This window comes from Condylostylus longicornis, unplaced genomic scaffold, assembly GCF_029603195.1.
Source record: "Condylostylus longicornis isolate FDR11 unplaced genomic scaffold, ASM2960319v2 ptg000039l, whole genome shotgun sequence".
NCBI lineage: Eukaryota > Metazoa > Arthropoda > Insecta > Diptera > Dolichopodidae > Condylostylus > Condylostylus longicornis.
Genome location: NW_026578008.1, coordinates 660,335 through 675,596, shown reverse-complemented (window position 1 = coordinate 675,596; position 15,262 = coordinate 660,335). Strand labels below are relative to the sequence as shown.

Sequence of the window (15,262 nt, the reverse complement as noted above, 5' to 3'; positions counted from 1 at the left end):
CCTTTTTCAAATATTTAGTCATAGGCTGAGCTACTTTCGCATAGTCCTTGATGAACTTGCGATAGTACCCCGTAATGCCTAGGAAACTTTTTATCTGCTTGGGAGTCTTAGGCAGTTTGATTTGTTTAATTACATTAATTTTATCTTCGTTTGGCTTTATTCCCTCTGGTGTTAATATGTGTCCTAAATACTCTGTCTCTTTAGAGAAAAATTTGCACTTATCCACTTGGATTTTTAGATTGAACTCTCTTAATTTTGAAAATATTTTATTAATAGCTGAGAGGTGTTCTTGTAGTGATGTAGAGAAAATAAGGATGTCATCTAGATAGACAACGCAAATTCGCCCGATAAAGTCCTTTAAAACGTAATTGATCATCCTTTGAAAAGTTGCCGGAGCATTCTTTAGTCCGAATGGCATCCGTACAAACTCAAAGTGACCTTGCGGTGTAGAAAACGCGGTCTTTAGACGATCTTTTTCATCCACTAATATCTGGTGAAACCCCTTTGCGAGGTCCAGAGTGGTGAAATATTGAGCGCGACCCAATTTATCAAATATAGAATCTATATTCGGTATCGGGAATTTGTCATCAACCGTAATTTCATTTAATTTACGGTAGTCGATGACAATGCGCCATTTTTGTTTCCCTGAGTAGTCCAATTTTTTGGGTACTACCCATATAGGGCTATTATAAGGGCTACTGGATGGTTGAATAATATTTTGCTCTAACATTTCCTGAACTTGCTTATTTACTTCCCCTTCATGTATTTTTGGAAACCGATATATTTTACTATAAATCGGTTGGGAAGTAGTTGTAATTATTTGATGTTTTACACTTTTGACACATGTTAATCGATCTCCTTCTTTATAGAAAAGATCCCTATTAGAGTTTAAAATATATTTTAATGATTTAGTTTCTTCTCTATTCATATTTTTATTTAATAATTTTTCAAATAATTCATTATGGTTGATTTGTAAAGGTTCTATTTGACAAGTGTTTTCAAAAGGACAAGCTGAATTAAATTTAATATTACGGTTGTTAATTTCTAACCGCCCCTTTGAAAGATTAATATTTGCTCCTATTGGTTTTAAAATATTTTGGCCTAAGAGAGCGTCAAAGTTTTTATTGCTAAGATCCATTACTTTCCAGGACATAGTTGAATTTTCATTGAACTCGTCAGGTACTTTTGTAGTTATTTCGTATTTAATGGCTTGGTTTCCTGCGAGTGTTTTTAATTGAATTGGATTTTCTAATTTGTTTTGTTCAGATCGATCAAAAATATTGCCGTTTATAATTGAAGTAACTGATCCTGTGTCGATCAGACAGGTCAGCCTTTTGCCTTCTATTGTTAAGTCTACTAAGGGTAATGTCGGATAGGGGGACCACAGTGAAAATTTTCTGTGGAACCCGAATCCACATCCATTGGAACTGGACTTGACCGATTTTCGTTATAAGATGGTCCTGGTAGATTATTACCTGTACCACCAAATTGTTGGTTGGGCCTAAAATTCCTAAACTTTTCGTTAGTAGTGTAGTTTCTGTCCATTGGTCTATTTGTGTAAGTGTTTCTTATGTTGTTATTGTAATTGTTATTGTTGAAAGTTCTATTTGCGTTTCTATAGTTATTTCTGGAATTTGTATTATTACTACTATGTCTAGAATTTATGTTATGGTTATTTCTGTAATTTGTATGATTATTGTTCCTATACTGAGAGTTGGTGTTTGGAACCTTGCTGTCGGATATATTGGTTTCTAATAAGCTTCTATAAGCGTCTTCTAATGTTGTTACATTTTTAGTTCTAAGGTACATTGAGTCTACTCTATTTAATTTATTCAAAAATTTTTCTAATATTGAATTTTCATTATTAATTGGATTAAATTCTGAAGATTTATTGTCATCCAAATCATATTTTAAATTTAACAAATTTAATATGGAATTTAATTTAACATAAAGATCACTTACATTTCTAAAAATTATACAGTCTGCTTCTTCTTTTAATTTCAAATAAGATTTCTGTACTCCGAAGGTAGCTTTCAGTTGTTGTTTTACTTCGTCCCAAGTTTTTTCCTGAATTCTCCGGATTGCTGCCGCTGCAGGACCCTGGATCTTGCTGTACAAAATTCTGTATAGATAGTTTTTTGCATCGGCATCCGCTGCTAAGGCAATTAAACTTTCGACTTCTTCGATGAAGGATTTTAGACTGTAGGCGTCTTGTCCAGTAAAAATTGGTACTGAACGAGCTTCGCCTATCAAGTCTTTTAATGTAATTGCAGCAAGTGACATGTTAAAATTTTTTTGTATATTTTTTAGATTATCAAAGTATTTTTCTTTTTCACTTTTCTTCATAAATGTTAAAAAAAAATATTTTGGTTTTTTTTTTTTTTTTTTTTTTTTTCTCTTTTTATAATTTTTGTTTTATCAATTTAATTAGTTGTAAAATTTGATTTGATTAAAGATCTTTTAATAGATATTTTATTTGTGTTTTACTTATAATTTTTGTTCGTTTATTTACCGAATTAACTTTTTGAAAAAAGTTCTCCGCCTTTACGCAACTAAACTTTTATCACTCAGTTCACCACAAAATTTTTTTTTTTTTTTTTATTATTATTATTTAATTTTGCTTAATGGTTTGAGCATTACACTATTTTATTTTCTAGTTTTTTGTTCATTTAAATTGACTTAAGAAAAATATTAGTGTTTTCTTTTTTTTTTGTTTAGATTTTTTTTTTTTTTGTTTTTATAGACGGAGTCGGTATCCTACCGACTGCGCCAATTAAATTATAAGTTTTTACTTTACACAAAAAAAAATATTTTAAGATTTATAAAAGTTCTTTTTATTTCATTTATTAATTAATTACACTTTAATTTCCAATTCCAAACTTATTAAATTAAACTATAAGTTTTTACTTTACACAAAAAATATTTTAAGATTTATAAAAGTTCTTTTTATTTCATTTATTAATTAATTACACTTTAATTTCTAATTCCAAACTTATTAACTTTATTTTTAAATCTTTATTTTCTAAACGGCAAAACGATTTAATAACTAACGAGCTACTGAATTACCAACCAAGCCAAGTTGCTATTGAATTTACTCTATTTATAAGAAATAACTGTTTAGTAAGCAAAAAATTGTTTAGAATAATTCTCATGGGAAAGTTTTAATATTGTAATTTGAATATTTGGAACTTTGCTTTAGTTTTGTCTGTAAAAGTTCAATCACGTTGCAATTAAATGATTTCATATAGGAGTTTAATTGCAACGTTGAATTTTAATTTTAATTTAAAATAAATATTTTGTTTTTGTCAAATCACGTTGCGATTAAATGATTTAGAATAGGTTTAAGTAATAAAGTATGGAAATTTGATCGCAACGTTCGATTTAATTTTAGTTATAGTTAAATTTTATTTTTTGGTGTTCCGGGCGTAAGCGAATATATAACTTGCACACCATTTAAATTATGCGACTACAACTCGGCCTAACCTGACTTTAAAATCGACCCCGATTTACGCATTCAAATTGTTATTCTGATCCTGAAATAAACTTTTTTTTATTTTTTTTTGTATTATAAAATAAATTTTTCTTTTTTACATTTTAATTACAAATAAAAATAAATTTTAATTTTTTTCTTGTACTTTTTCACATTTTTCATTTTATATATGATGATAAGTTTATCGTATTCACATAAAATTTACCTTAATTAAGAATTTTTACGAACAAAACTTAGATTTACCGAATTTCTGACCTTACCATTAGTAAGAATAATTAAAACAAACAAACTACAAAAACGAAGTTTTCTTTTTCATTAAAATTTTTTATAGGGTCTCATATTTTCAGGACTTGAAATTCCTTCGTATGCAACACGGGAGATCTGCAAATTTTCAATGTCTTTTATTAGATACCTATCATTAGGCAAAATTTTCACTACTTCGTATGACCCTTTGTATTTTGGCAATAATTTTTTATTTACTCCTGCTGTTGTTATAACATTTTTTATGAGAACATAGTCTCCTATATTATACCTATGCGGTTTTTTATGCATTTTATCAAAATAATTCTTATTAACAAGTTGACTACGTTCTACTCTATCGATTGTATCAATTGCTGTAGTTTTAGTACATTCCGTATCTAATGTAGCTCCTTTATCATCATTATTTGTTTCTTTTCCTCTACCAGAGAAAATGTTGAGTCCGAATTCTTTCAGATCTTCGTCTATTTCTTTCATAGCTAAAAACTCACTTTTATTATTATACGATTGTATCTTAAAAATATTCCTCTTCTTCTCCTTATCTTCTTTTCCTATCATAAATTTTCCTCCAATATTCGCTTGCTTGGGTTTTCGTATTAAATTATGATCAACTATTCCATCTGAAGTGATTTTCATTTCAATTGGCGAATGAACAGGACTAAACCAACTACCATTTCCCTCTACTATCACAAATTTATCTACAGTAAGTTCATTGACTTCAGCTACAGATATAGGTTCGTACCTTAATATATGTTCCATGTCATCATAAGTATACGTATAAAATACGTAGATTAAATTTAAATGTTTAAACTTGTAAAATTTACAAAATTTACAATGTAAATTGAAGTTCTTCTGAACCAATTGTATTTTTTAGCATCATCTCCTTTTTCTTCCCTCATATTCTTCTTCATATTTTTATTCTCCATTTTATTTAAAAACTTTATAAATTATGCGACTACATGGGATATTATGTAAAGAAGGACTACCGTCTGCAGTTATTCTCTATTACTTGATTTGCTAAAACTGATAGAAACCCGCTTAGGCTTTTATGTTTGTTGAAAAAATTGCTTTTTAAAAACACAACTTTTTGGGCAATACAGATAATTTTCTAATATATTTAAATCTTTCAAGACAAAATTTAAACTTCCAAAGAATCCCAAAAGAAAAGTATATTGCTAATTAAAATTTTAACTGCTTAATATATTCGTATTTCTGAAACTAAATTTATTTTGACAGAAATTTTTAAATTGTTCTTACTCATATCATTCTAATCTAATTATTATTAGTATGTATGTGAATATTTTGCCGAAAAATTGTTAAATTCAATTTGCAAAAGCGTAAGAGCATAATAAATTATAGTACAGAAGAATATTACCAACTGTTAATTACCTGATTTATGTTATTTGCTTCTCTGATTGGGTCGTTTGAATTAACACTGGACTGTCTCATACAGTCAGTCAAAAAAGTTTTCATACACTAAATATTTGTGTATAGTTTTAGCTCCCAATCTTAAACTATTAAAGATATCCATTTAGAATTTTGTACTTAGTTTATTATACTTAACTACTATTTAAATTTTGTAATAACAACAAATATTTCAATGTCAAACATAACAAATTTAAGAAAAACAAAAAAATAACAAAAAATAACATCAAAAAAGTATTCATACAGGTAGTCAAATTACAGTAAAAAGTTGGTAAAAAATTTTTATTAATATTTTGTTGGGTTTCCATTTGAAGCTATTACAGCATTCAAACGATTAGTCATGCTGCCAACCAATTTTGAAGTTTGTTGTGCAGTAATATTTACCCATTCTTTTAAAAGGGCTTCCTAATGCGGCGTTCCAATAAATCCCACAAATGCTCAATGGGATTTAAGTCTGGTGATTGTGGAGGTGAGTTTAATTGCCTGGGCACATTGAAAATCAGCCATTCTTTAACTATTTTTGCACAGTGTTTCGGGTCATTATCTTGCTGGAAGATAAATGACCGCGCATTAAGGCCCAATTTTTCGGCACTCGGCTTCAAATTATTTTTTAAAATATCCAAATACCCATTTTTGTCCATAACGTGGTCAATAAAAACTACATTGCACACTCCAGAAGCACTCATACAGCCCCCGTGTTTTACTGTTGGCAAAATATTTTCCTTGTTGAAGGCAGTATTTGGTTTTCTCCACACTTTTGAATGGCCATCACTACCAAAAATGTTGAATTTACTTTCATCACTAAAAATAACGTTGTTCCAAAACTCATGTGGTTTATTTAAATGCTCTTTAGCGAACTTTAAACGTTTAATTTTATTAGTACTTGAAATAAAAGGTTTTTGTCTAGGTGAACGGCCATTGAAACCAGCTTTGTGCAAAATATTGCGAACCGTTTGAGGATCGCACTTTTTTCCGGTTGAGTCCTCCATTTGTTGCTTTATGGAAAGTGCCGAAACTTTTGGTTTTTTCTTCACTATATTGACAATAGCTCGTTGTTCCTTCGCACTAAATATTTCTGGCCGCCCACTTCGTGGTTTAATTGCTATAGTTCCACTCTCCTTATATTTTTTTATTACATATTGTACCGTGGCGTGACTCATCCCTACACTAGCTCCGATTTCCCGCAGAGTTTTTTCTCCAAATGTAACTTTACCATTAAGTTACGCATGTCTAACGTAATTTCTTTACCTCTGCCCATATTACTCTAACAATGTAATTTTCTTCTAATTCTAATCTTCTTCTAATTACACTAGTATTACAGTAAAATGTTCAGTTTATAAATATTTATCGGAAAAAAAAATCTGAGACAGCTCCTAATCATTGGAATTACTGACATATAATGACTGTATGAAAACTTTTTTGATCAGAAATAACGTAATTAATTTAGTTTAAAGCGGAGAATTCCCTATTTCGTACAAAGATTTTTTTCAAATCAAAAAAAAATTTTTCTGCACATCCAAAACAAACGTTTACTTCGATTTATTTCTAAGAACTTATTAAAAAAAGTGCATCTTTGGAAGCTTTAAAGTGAAATATTCAGGGTGTATGAAAACTTTTTTGACCGACTGTATATATGATGAATTTATAATTAACTAAGAATATTTAAACAATAAAAAAAACAGGAATGGCAAAAGCTCTCAATTTCTGTATCGAAAGAATGTATAAATATGAACTATATGAATACATACAAGTTACATACAAACCATGAAAATAATATTTTTATTAAATATAATTTTTAATTTTTATATGAAGTAAAGTTATTACCTACCACAGTTATTTTTATAAACATTTCAAGGATTTTTGACATATTTTATTTTTTATACACTTTTTTTTTGTAAACTGCAAAAGCATCCATCGTGTTACGCATATTTAACAAGATTGATTGACTGTTAAACGCCTTATTTTTACTTGTAATTCAGCAATAAAATATGTCAAGAGCATTCTTAAAACTAAATGAGAAATATTTTATTGTGTTATATTACTAAAGCGTGTATAATATATTAAATAAAATTAATATTAGCAAATGACTTATCGTAATTTGTTTTTTGGCAATAAAATCTGATGATGCTAAAACATTCTTCTCTATGTCGCATAATTCGTCCGAAAACTCAGAATTGTAAGACGAAATCATTGCCTATATTAGATATTAATTTAAAAATTAGACATCAAAAACTGTTTTTTTTTTTTTTTTTTTAGGTAAACGAATATGTTGTTAATTTACTATATTTTTATTTTGGTTAGAAAATAAATGCCTTAAGCTAGAGAAAAAATTACGTTTATCGAAAAGTAGAGATAAAAATTTTTTCTACATATGTTAAACTGAAATTACGTGTACCACACAAGGGTATTTTAATCGAGGAACACCTGTATGTATACTTTAAAATTTAAAGCTTTGCTCTACGACTACAATACATATTTGATATTTTTTTCTCTCTTGATTTTATCGAAGATTGACGCTTTCGAAAATTTTCAAAAATTTTAAAAAGCGTCATTCAAAGAGAAAGAAAGAGAGAGAGAGAAAAAATAGGGGAAAAAAATGGACTTTGATAAAATCTGCTGTTTTTATTTGTATGTTTATTTTTTTTGTTTTCGAATTAAATATTTTTTTTTTATATATATATAAAAATTCTTTTTATATTCAGTTCAAATCGGTTCAGTTTATTTCAAATAATGAGACTAGGTTGTCGATATTTAGATAATTTTTATCAAAAATTTTCTACCAATATTCATATTGTAACCGATCAACGTTTACGAATTGATACTCGTCGATATCTAATAGAAATTTTATCGCGGCGATTAGCTGGTGAATTTTAAATAAAAAAAAAAAAAACAATTTTTTTTTTTATAAAATTTTTATTAAATAAGCAAAAATTTTGTTCTAATTAAGATTTTTATATACGTAATCAAATATATTTTTGTGAAAGATTATAAATTTAAAAATTAAAAAACAAAAAGAAAAATTTTTTTATATATTTAAAATCTGTGATTTTTTCACATTTTTTTCGTGTTTTTATTATTTTTGCGTGAAAAAATTTTGCGATTTAACTTTTTGTATTTTGTATAAATCAAAGTAATAAAATTGTGTGTATATATTTTTTTTCTATAAAATTGTTAAAATTAAATAAAAAAAATATCTTTTATATATTTTTATAAAAAAAAAAAAAGCACAAGATTGTGTTATAAGGAATCAAAAAAAGAAAAAAAAAAAAAAATAAATAATAAAAAGGTGATAAATAATAGTTCATTTGTAAAGTGGAAAAATTCCAGAATTAGCACAAAAATAAAAATAAATTTTCTTAATTTTAAGTGAATTGTGATGAAGAGATAAGAAAAGTATAAGTTTTTGTTTTGGTTTAAAATATTTATTAAAATTTATTTTGCACACAATATTAATTTTTTGATTTTAATTTTATGTTATTTTCAAAAATTAAATTATAAATTAAAACAGGGGGGTAAAAGTATACCATAAATGGAGTGAAAATTATTTATTAAAGACATTTTGAGGTAAAAAAAAATTATTTTGTTATCATTACAGTAGCTTTTAGTTTTCTCTTTTTCTCTTCTCTTCAAAATAGATTTTAAAAATTTTAAATTTATCAATAAATTGGCTACACATTATCCCATAATCAGAAATGTAACAATTTTTTTTAACGAAATTGCTTTTCGGTTATTATAAAAATTGAAAAAGTAAAACTCATCGTTTTAAGCAGACAAAGACAGACAATAAAAAAGAATCACCAACATAAACTGTACATCACTAATGTGCAGATTTTGTACAGTTATTTTGGCGCAATTATACGTAACAGAATTCTTGGTAAATAAGTGAGTTTATAGGTTAAATACAATGACGAGTTTTTAATATGAATGTTTAATTTTATAATTAAAAAATCATTTTTTCATTATACAATCTTAAATTTTATAATTTTACAAATTTTTCAATGTACTTAATATTAAAATATAATTTTTTTTTTTTTTTTTGGGCCGAACATTACCCATCTTATTATAAAGAAATAGCAAAGTACATAGTTACAATGAAGTAGAAAAGTAATAAGTACAGGTAATCTATTACACTTGTCTTGTTACAAAGAAGTATATAAAAATAATTAATTATTGTGAAGTTTCTTTCTTCACTTCAGTAATAAGAGCAAGTAACTTCTTATGTGAGTAATCGCTTTAGGTAATAATTCGCCAATTTAATTACACGAAAGAAGAAAAGTAAGCATTTGCAAAATAATTAATACTTCGTCTTTTGGTGAAAATTAGTTTCTATTCTGATAAAGGTTAATTTAATCTTTCTATTTCTTAAAATTTAATGTAATACAGAAATTAACAAAAGTAAATGATATTCTAAATTTTGATTTTGCTTTTCAAATGAAATAGAAATTTGTTCCATCGGACATATGTCGCTTTAAATAAGTATCTTTCTTTTTCTTTGCTTTTCTAAACAATATGAGTAAAAGAAACATAAAATTTTAGTAAAATTTTTTTTCTAGATCGACATATTACCACAAATGTAAAATTCTATTTACAAGATGTCGATCTGGAAAAAAAATATACTATTAAATAAAAACATTTTTGAAGTAATTTTTTTAGTGAAAAAAATTTTTTTTTGGTTACTTCTAAAGCACTTACATACAACATACTTATATATATATATAAACGAGATTGTTTAAAAATAATAAAGATTAGTACTTATAACGGAGGTGTTTCAAGGTTCAAGGTCATGATATATAATACCATATATGTTTGTATGTATATTATGTACACAATTATTTTGCAAAAAGTTTAGTTAATTATACTTGTTTATTTCCATTGCTTCTATTGTTAGATAAATTTTCATTTATTTATCTTTTATTTAACTAAACTAAAATAATAACGAATGCAAATGTTACTTATACGTTTGTCAAATATATGTATATATATCAAGTAAGTAATAGTTGCAGTTTCAAAAGGGAAAATTCATCACATCTGAAACGTGCCAGTAATACGATATGACATTTTGATTTGTAAATTTGACAGCTGACTTTTGTATGGTTTTTTAATTATGTCTATGTTATATAAAAAATTTTGATATATTTAATTTTGATGTCTACTACATTATTGTTAAATTTAAGCAAATATTAGTAAATTAATAATAATTTACATAAACGATAAAATTTAAATATTTTTGAATATTGAAAAAAAAAATTAGAAAGAAATGGTTGGGCATGTAGTGCAAGGAATAATAAGTGTGAACGTGTTACAATCGTTTATTTTTATAATGTATATTTGAATTGGTGTGAATAAGTTAAGATAATTCGTTCTATTTATTTCAAATTTCATTATTTTAAATATTCTGCGATTTTTTTTTATTTTATTTATTTTTATTTACGCTGATCCAAATCAGTCAAATACATAAAGCCCTTCGTCTTGGGAGATTCAGAGGTCAGTTACAAGCACTCTTTGTGGCAGCCATATTTTCTATAGTAGTGTTGATTTTGAGGATCCGTGTGTGTAGTCTGTTTGGTGTCGGTAATAGGTTTGATTGTTTCTTGTGTTGACGTCTGTGCATAGGTGACGTTGGGGTTTATACTCGTTGGCATATATTTAGGGATTCTTTTGTATGCCTCTCGTTTAAGGATTCTGTAGTCTGTAGCTATTTTGATTGCTTCTTTTTTCGCGTATTCAGTAAGGGCAGTCCCTAGCGCTGGCTAAGTGATTGCTATCGTAAGGGGAGTTTACACAGTAGGCACATTTTATCGGGTCGCAAGTCGGTAAGTGTTCTTCGGGTGTCCCCGTTTTTTCTTTATTATGTTGTCCGCAAATTGGGGTGGTAGCCTTACAGTGTTTGAATTTGTTGCCAAGTTTTTGACACATGCTGTATCTTATAGGTGCCATATAGTATTTTCTTACAGCCACTATAAGAAAACCCACCCCACTGCTTTTATAAATCGCGTTCGTGCCCAGAGCGGAGAAATTTGCAAAGTCGCTCACGATTTCTTGTCTGCATTTCCTTTTTTTCCTAATGATACCCGCTTCATCACCTTTAAGTGAACTTAGGGATCCATACCTACTCTATGTACCCATGAGGTACACCACTCCGCCTACTAATCTATCCACTTTATGTATTAAGATGTGGTTTTCATAAAGTTTATAACACCATTATTAAACTGCAAAATAAATAAAGTGAAATTTTACTTAATGTTTATTTATTTTGTTAAATTTTTTTTTTTTAAAGTTATAAAGGTTCTTTTTAATTTAATTTTATTTTTGAAATTTTGACGTTGTGAAAAAATTTTGGTTTTAAAATTTTTTACATTGTTTATAAAAAAGTGCGCATTGAGCGTATCTTAAAAAATAAATGTTTTTTTTTTTCTTTTCACATGGCTAAATGAATTTTTTTATGTTAAAAACACACTAATATAGTGATTTCTCACTAAATCACATACATATATTTATATAGAGTTTTTAATTGCTTTGCCAACTTTTTAAAATTTTTATGCTTAAGGATAAAAAGTCTTTTTTAAGTTGCCAGCAAAGTGGTCAAAACCATCCCGGCACACTTCATTTTAATACAAATATGTACTCCAGCCGTGCTTTTTTGCCTTTAGCATAAAATTATTATTGTAGTCCCGTTTGAATTATAGAATTCTCTGAGTAAGAAATACGGTTAATAATAAATTAATAAACAATATTTTAATGGATTAACACTATAGACTTCCCAATGTTCTGAGAGTGTGAAATAAGAACACTTACTGTGTCATATATTATATGTACATATACATATATACATATATTATATATAGAAATTGCCCTTAAAAATGTCAATTTTAATTAAAAATTTGTTTTTATTCATCTCATATTTTGTAAACATTTGTTGGGTGCGCAAACAAATCAAAAAATTATTTTTATAGTTCTTAACTACGTATATACAGAACGTATTATATATGTATATTTTAAAGAAATTGTTGTTTTTTGTTCAATTGAAAATTTTAAGTTTTTTTATATGATTTTTATTTTTAAACTACATTCATATATTATAATAATAATATAATAATAATAATAATAATAATAATTATAAAGTAATGATTTCATTTGAAAAAAAAAAAAACAAAAAAAAAGAAAAACAAAACATTAATAAGAAAATAAAAATTTTCTTATAAATAAAAAGTTTAAGCCGAAAATTGGCAAATAACCTCAAAATTTTTATAGCTGATTAATTTGTTATTGCCAACTTTATTATGTTATGACTATGAGTATATAATAAATACACATATTTCTGTATATATTATGTATACTCTATTTACTATGTATATTTGAGCGGGTTGAAAACGAAACAAGAAAAAATAAAAAGGAAGAGAAAATTTTTATAAAATATCTAAATAAGAAAATTAAAAAAAATTTTTTTTATATTTAGAATAACATTGAGATGTCATTTGAATGTCTTGTGGAAACCATCAAATTACAAAAATAAAATAAATATTTAGGTATTTATACATACAAATACATATTTTTATAAATGAATATGTATATATGTGTACATATAAAATAAATATATTATTATTTATATGCAAATATAGACTATTATTAACTTCTATAATAATTTACTCTGACTGTTTTCTTTGCTTTGTTGGAATAACTTCAATGAAGATAAGCCTTACCACTTGCTTGGAAATTTGAAAAAAAATTTCCTTGTCTAATCATTTTATAATAATTTTTACCATCATATGTAAACCAAATATGGTAATGTTGATTTTACCACTTTTATTACATATACGTGCGAATAAAATAATTAAGCTCGGGCTTAATTTAAAAAAAAAAAAAACAATTAAATTTGTTTTTTTATTTTTTATTTATTTATTTAATAACGGAAATTACAATTAAAGATTAACAATTTGAAACTTGTCGTACCGACTATCAAATATGAACTGAACTTAAAACTATTTTTCCTCTCTATTTATACTATTGAATCTTTGTTACTTAAATCTGTTTTTCAGATAATATTTTCTTTGAACATCTCAAACAGATATTTCATCAGAATTTTGTTTAACAAAAACTAATTATCAGACAAAAACATTCTTCTTTGTCTTAATTACTTTTTTATAAATTTAAACTAATAATCAAATCAAAACTATTTTTCAAGATATTCTTCTTTGTCCTAATATTTTAAATTTTTTTTTTCTGTTTAAAAATTTAATGCTTTTTAATATTGTCTAAAAAATTATGTTATATATTTCATATATGTACTTTATTTTATTGTCTTGTCTTTATTGTCAATAATAATAATTTTGCATATACATATACATTTGAATTTAAATATTTACAGAGATATAGATTTTGATTTTATCTTTACAACTGCTAAATGGGAATTTAAAAAATTTAATTGAAATTTGTAAATATAATAAATTTTAAGGGAAAAGGACAAAAAAAAAACCCTTATTTGAATTATTTTTTAACTAAAACTTAGAACTAACTAATCTACTAACTTAATTTAACCTTATACTAATTTAATAAAGAAAAGAGAAAAGGAAATTCTTTAAATTAATTTTAATTTATTATAATATAATATTATATCTATATATTAGGTGCGCAACTAAGTTCTCGCTGTTTTTTTTATTAAAATGCAACTTCACTGTCAATAAACACTTACATATACATCATTCAAAGTATTGCCCATCGCTGGTTACAACTTTTTCCCATCTTTCTGGCAGAGCTTGAATGCCGTTGCGATAAAAGTGCTCGTCTTTAGAGGCTATCCACGAATTGAGCCATTTTTCGATGTCTTCATATGAGCGGAGCTGCTGATCAGCCAGACCGTGTGTCATCGAACGGAACAAGTAATAGTCTTCGAATGTTTTTGGCCCTCCTTCACGCGGACAGTCGTCAATATCGAAATTACCATCTTTAAAGCGACGGAACCAATCGCGGCACGTTGTTTCACTCAGAGCAGCATTCTCGTAAACTTTTTTCAACTCTCGATGCGCTTCAGCCGTCGTTTTTTTCGAAAAGTAGCACTTCCCGCAAATAACGATTTTTTGGCGCAAAATCAGACATTTTCACACAACGAGAATTCTATGACGCCACAATGAAATCACTTATGTGTCAAAGCGGTTTGTTTACCACATGTCACAGCCTCGTTTATGACGTTTTGGATATGTCAAAATCGACCACCACCTACTGCTGAAGCCATTTATTGACAAACAGCGAGAACTTAGTTGCGCACCTAATAATATAATAACATAAAACAACAAATATTCAACATTGTAGTTAATACTGTAAAGTGAAAAAAGTTAATGCATTGAATCTTGTCAATGCCTTCATGTCATGATCAAAACTAATTGTATGATTAATTATTTGTATTAAATGTATTACCATTTGGCTCATAAAAATAGAGTCGAGTGGAAGAGAGATATTATCAATTTTGTTGTTTCATGTTATAATATTGTTTATTACATATTTTAATTGTTGTGTATTTTTTTTTTTTTTTATTTGTATAGTTACATAATATGTACCTACATATTAATATTAAATGAATTTTTAAGTGAGTGTTTGAATTATTGGGTTTGTAGAATGCATGTTCTTTTCACAAAATTTATTATATATGCTTGTAATCTTATTATCAATGTAATCGATACCTGCTTTCATGTGAAGTTTTTGAGTTGAGAAATAGAACGATAAATTAAAAATCATTTTTAGCAATTTATTTTGAGAAATTTGCAATTTGTTTTTGTGTATTTTTGCACAGTCTTGCCATATCGCCGCACCATATAACATAATCGGAATGAAAATTGATTTAAAGATAAGTAGCTTATTTTCTATATTAAGTTGAGAATTTCTATTTATGAATGGATATAGTATACTAGTTATTTTATTTATTTTATCTATTACTAGTGAAATATGGGGTTTAAAAGTTAGTTTTTTATCAAAAGTTATACCTAAGTATTTAATACAATCGGACCAAGGAATTTTTATTCCGTTTATTTGAATTTCATGCGCGGGTAAAGAATATTGCAACTGTTTTGTTGACATTTACAGTAATTTTCCATTTAG

At 26.6% G+C, this 15,262-nt stretch overlaps 2 protein-coding genes across 2 annotated transcripts in view; one reads left to right on the top strand and one right to left on the bottom strand.

Moving 5' to 3' along the window:
- Positions 1–1,356: 1,356 nt before the first annotated feature.
- LOC129609450 (putative uncharacterized protein DDB_G0283431) lies at positions 1,357–1,809 on the bottom strand. Its single transcript, XM_055521363.1, has one exon. The coding sequence runs from the start codon at positions 1,807–1,809 to the stop codon at positions 1,357–1,359; it is 453 nt and encodes a 150-aa protein (XP_055377338.1).
- A 4,144-nt stretch (positions 1,810–5,953) lies between these two features.
- The window catches only part of LOC129609449 (uncharacterized), a 48,112-nt gene continuing 38,803 nt past the window's right edge, over positions 5,954–15,262 (top strand). The window contains exons 1-2 of the mRNA XM_055521362.1: positions 5,954–6,054; positions 7,963–8,737. Of these exons, the coding sequence (XP_055377337.1) occupies positions 5,954–6,054; positions 7,963–8,047 (186 nt within the window). The 3' untranslated portion in view covers positions 8,048–8,737. The remainder of the gene's footprint in view (positions 6,055–7,962; positions 8,738–15,262) is intronic.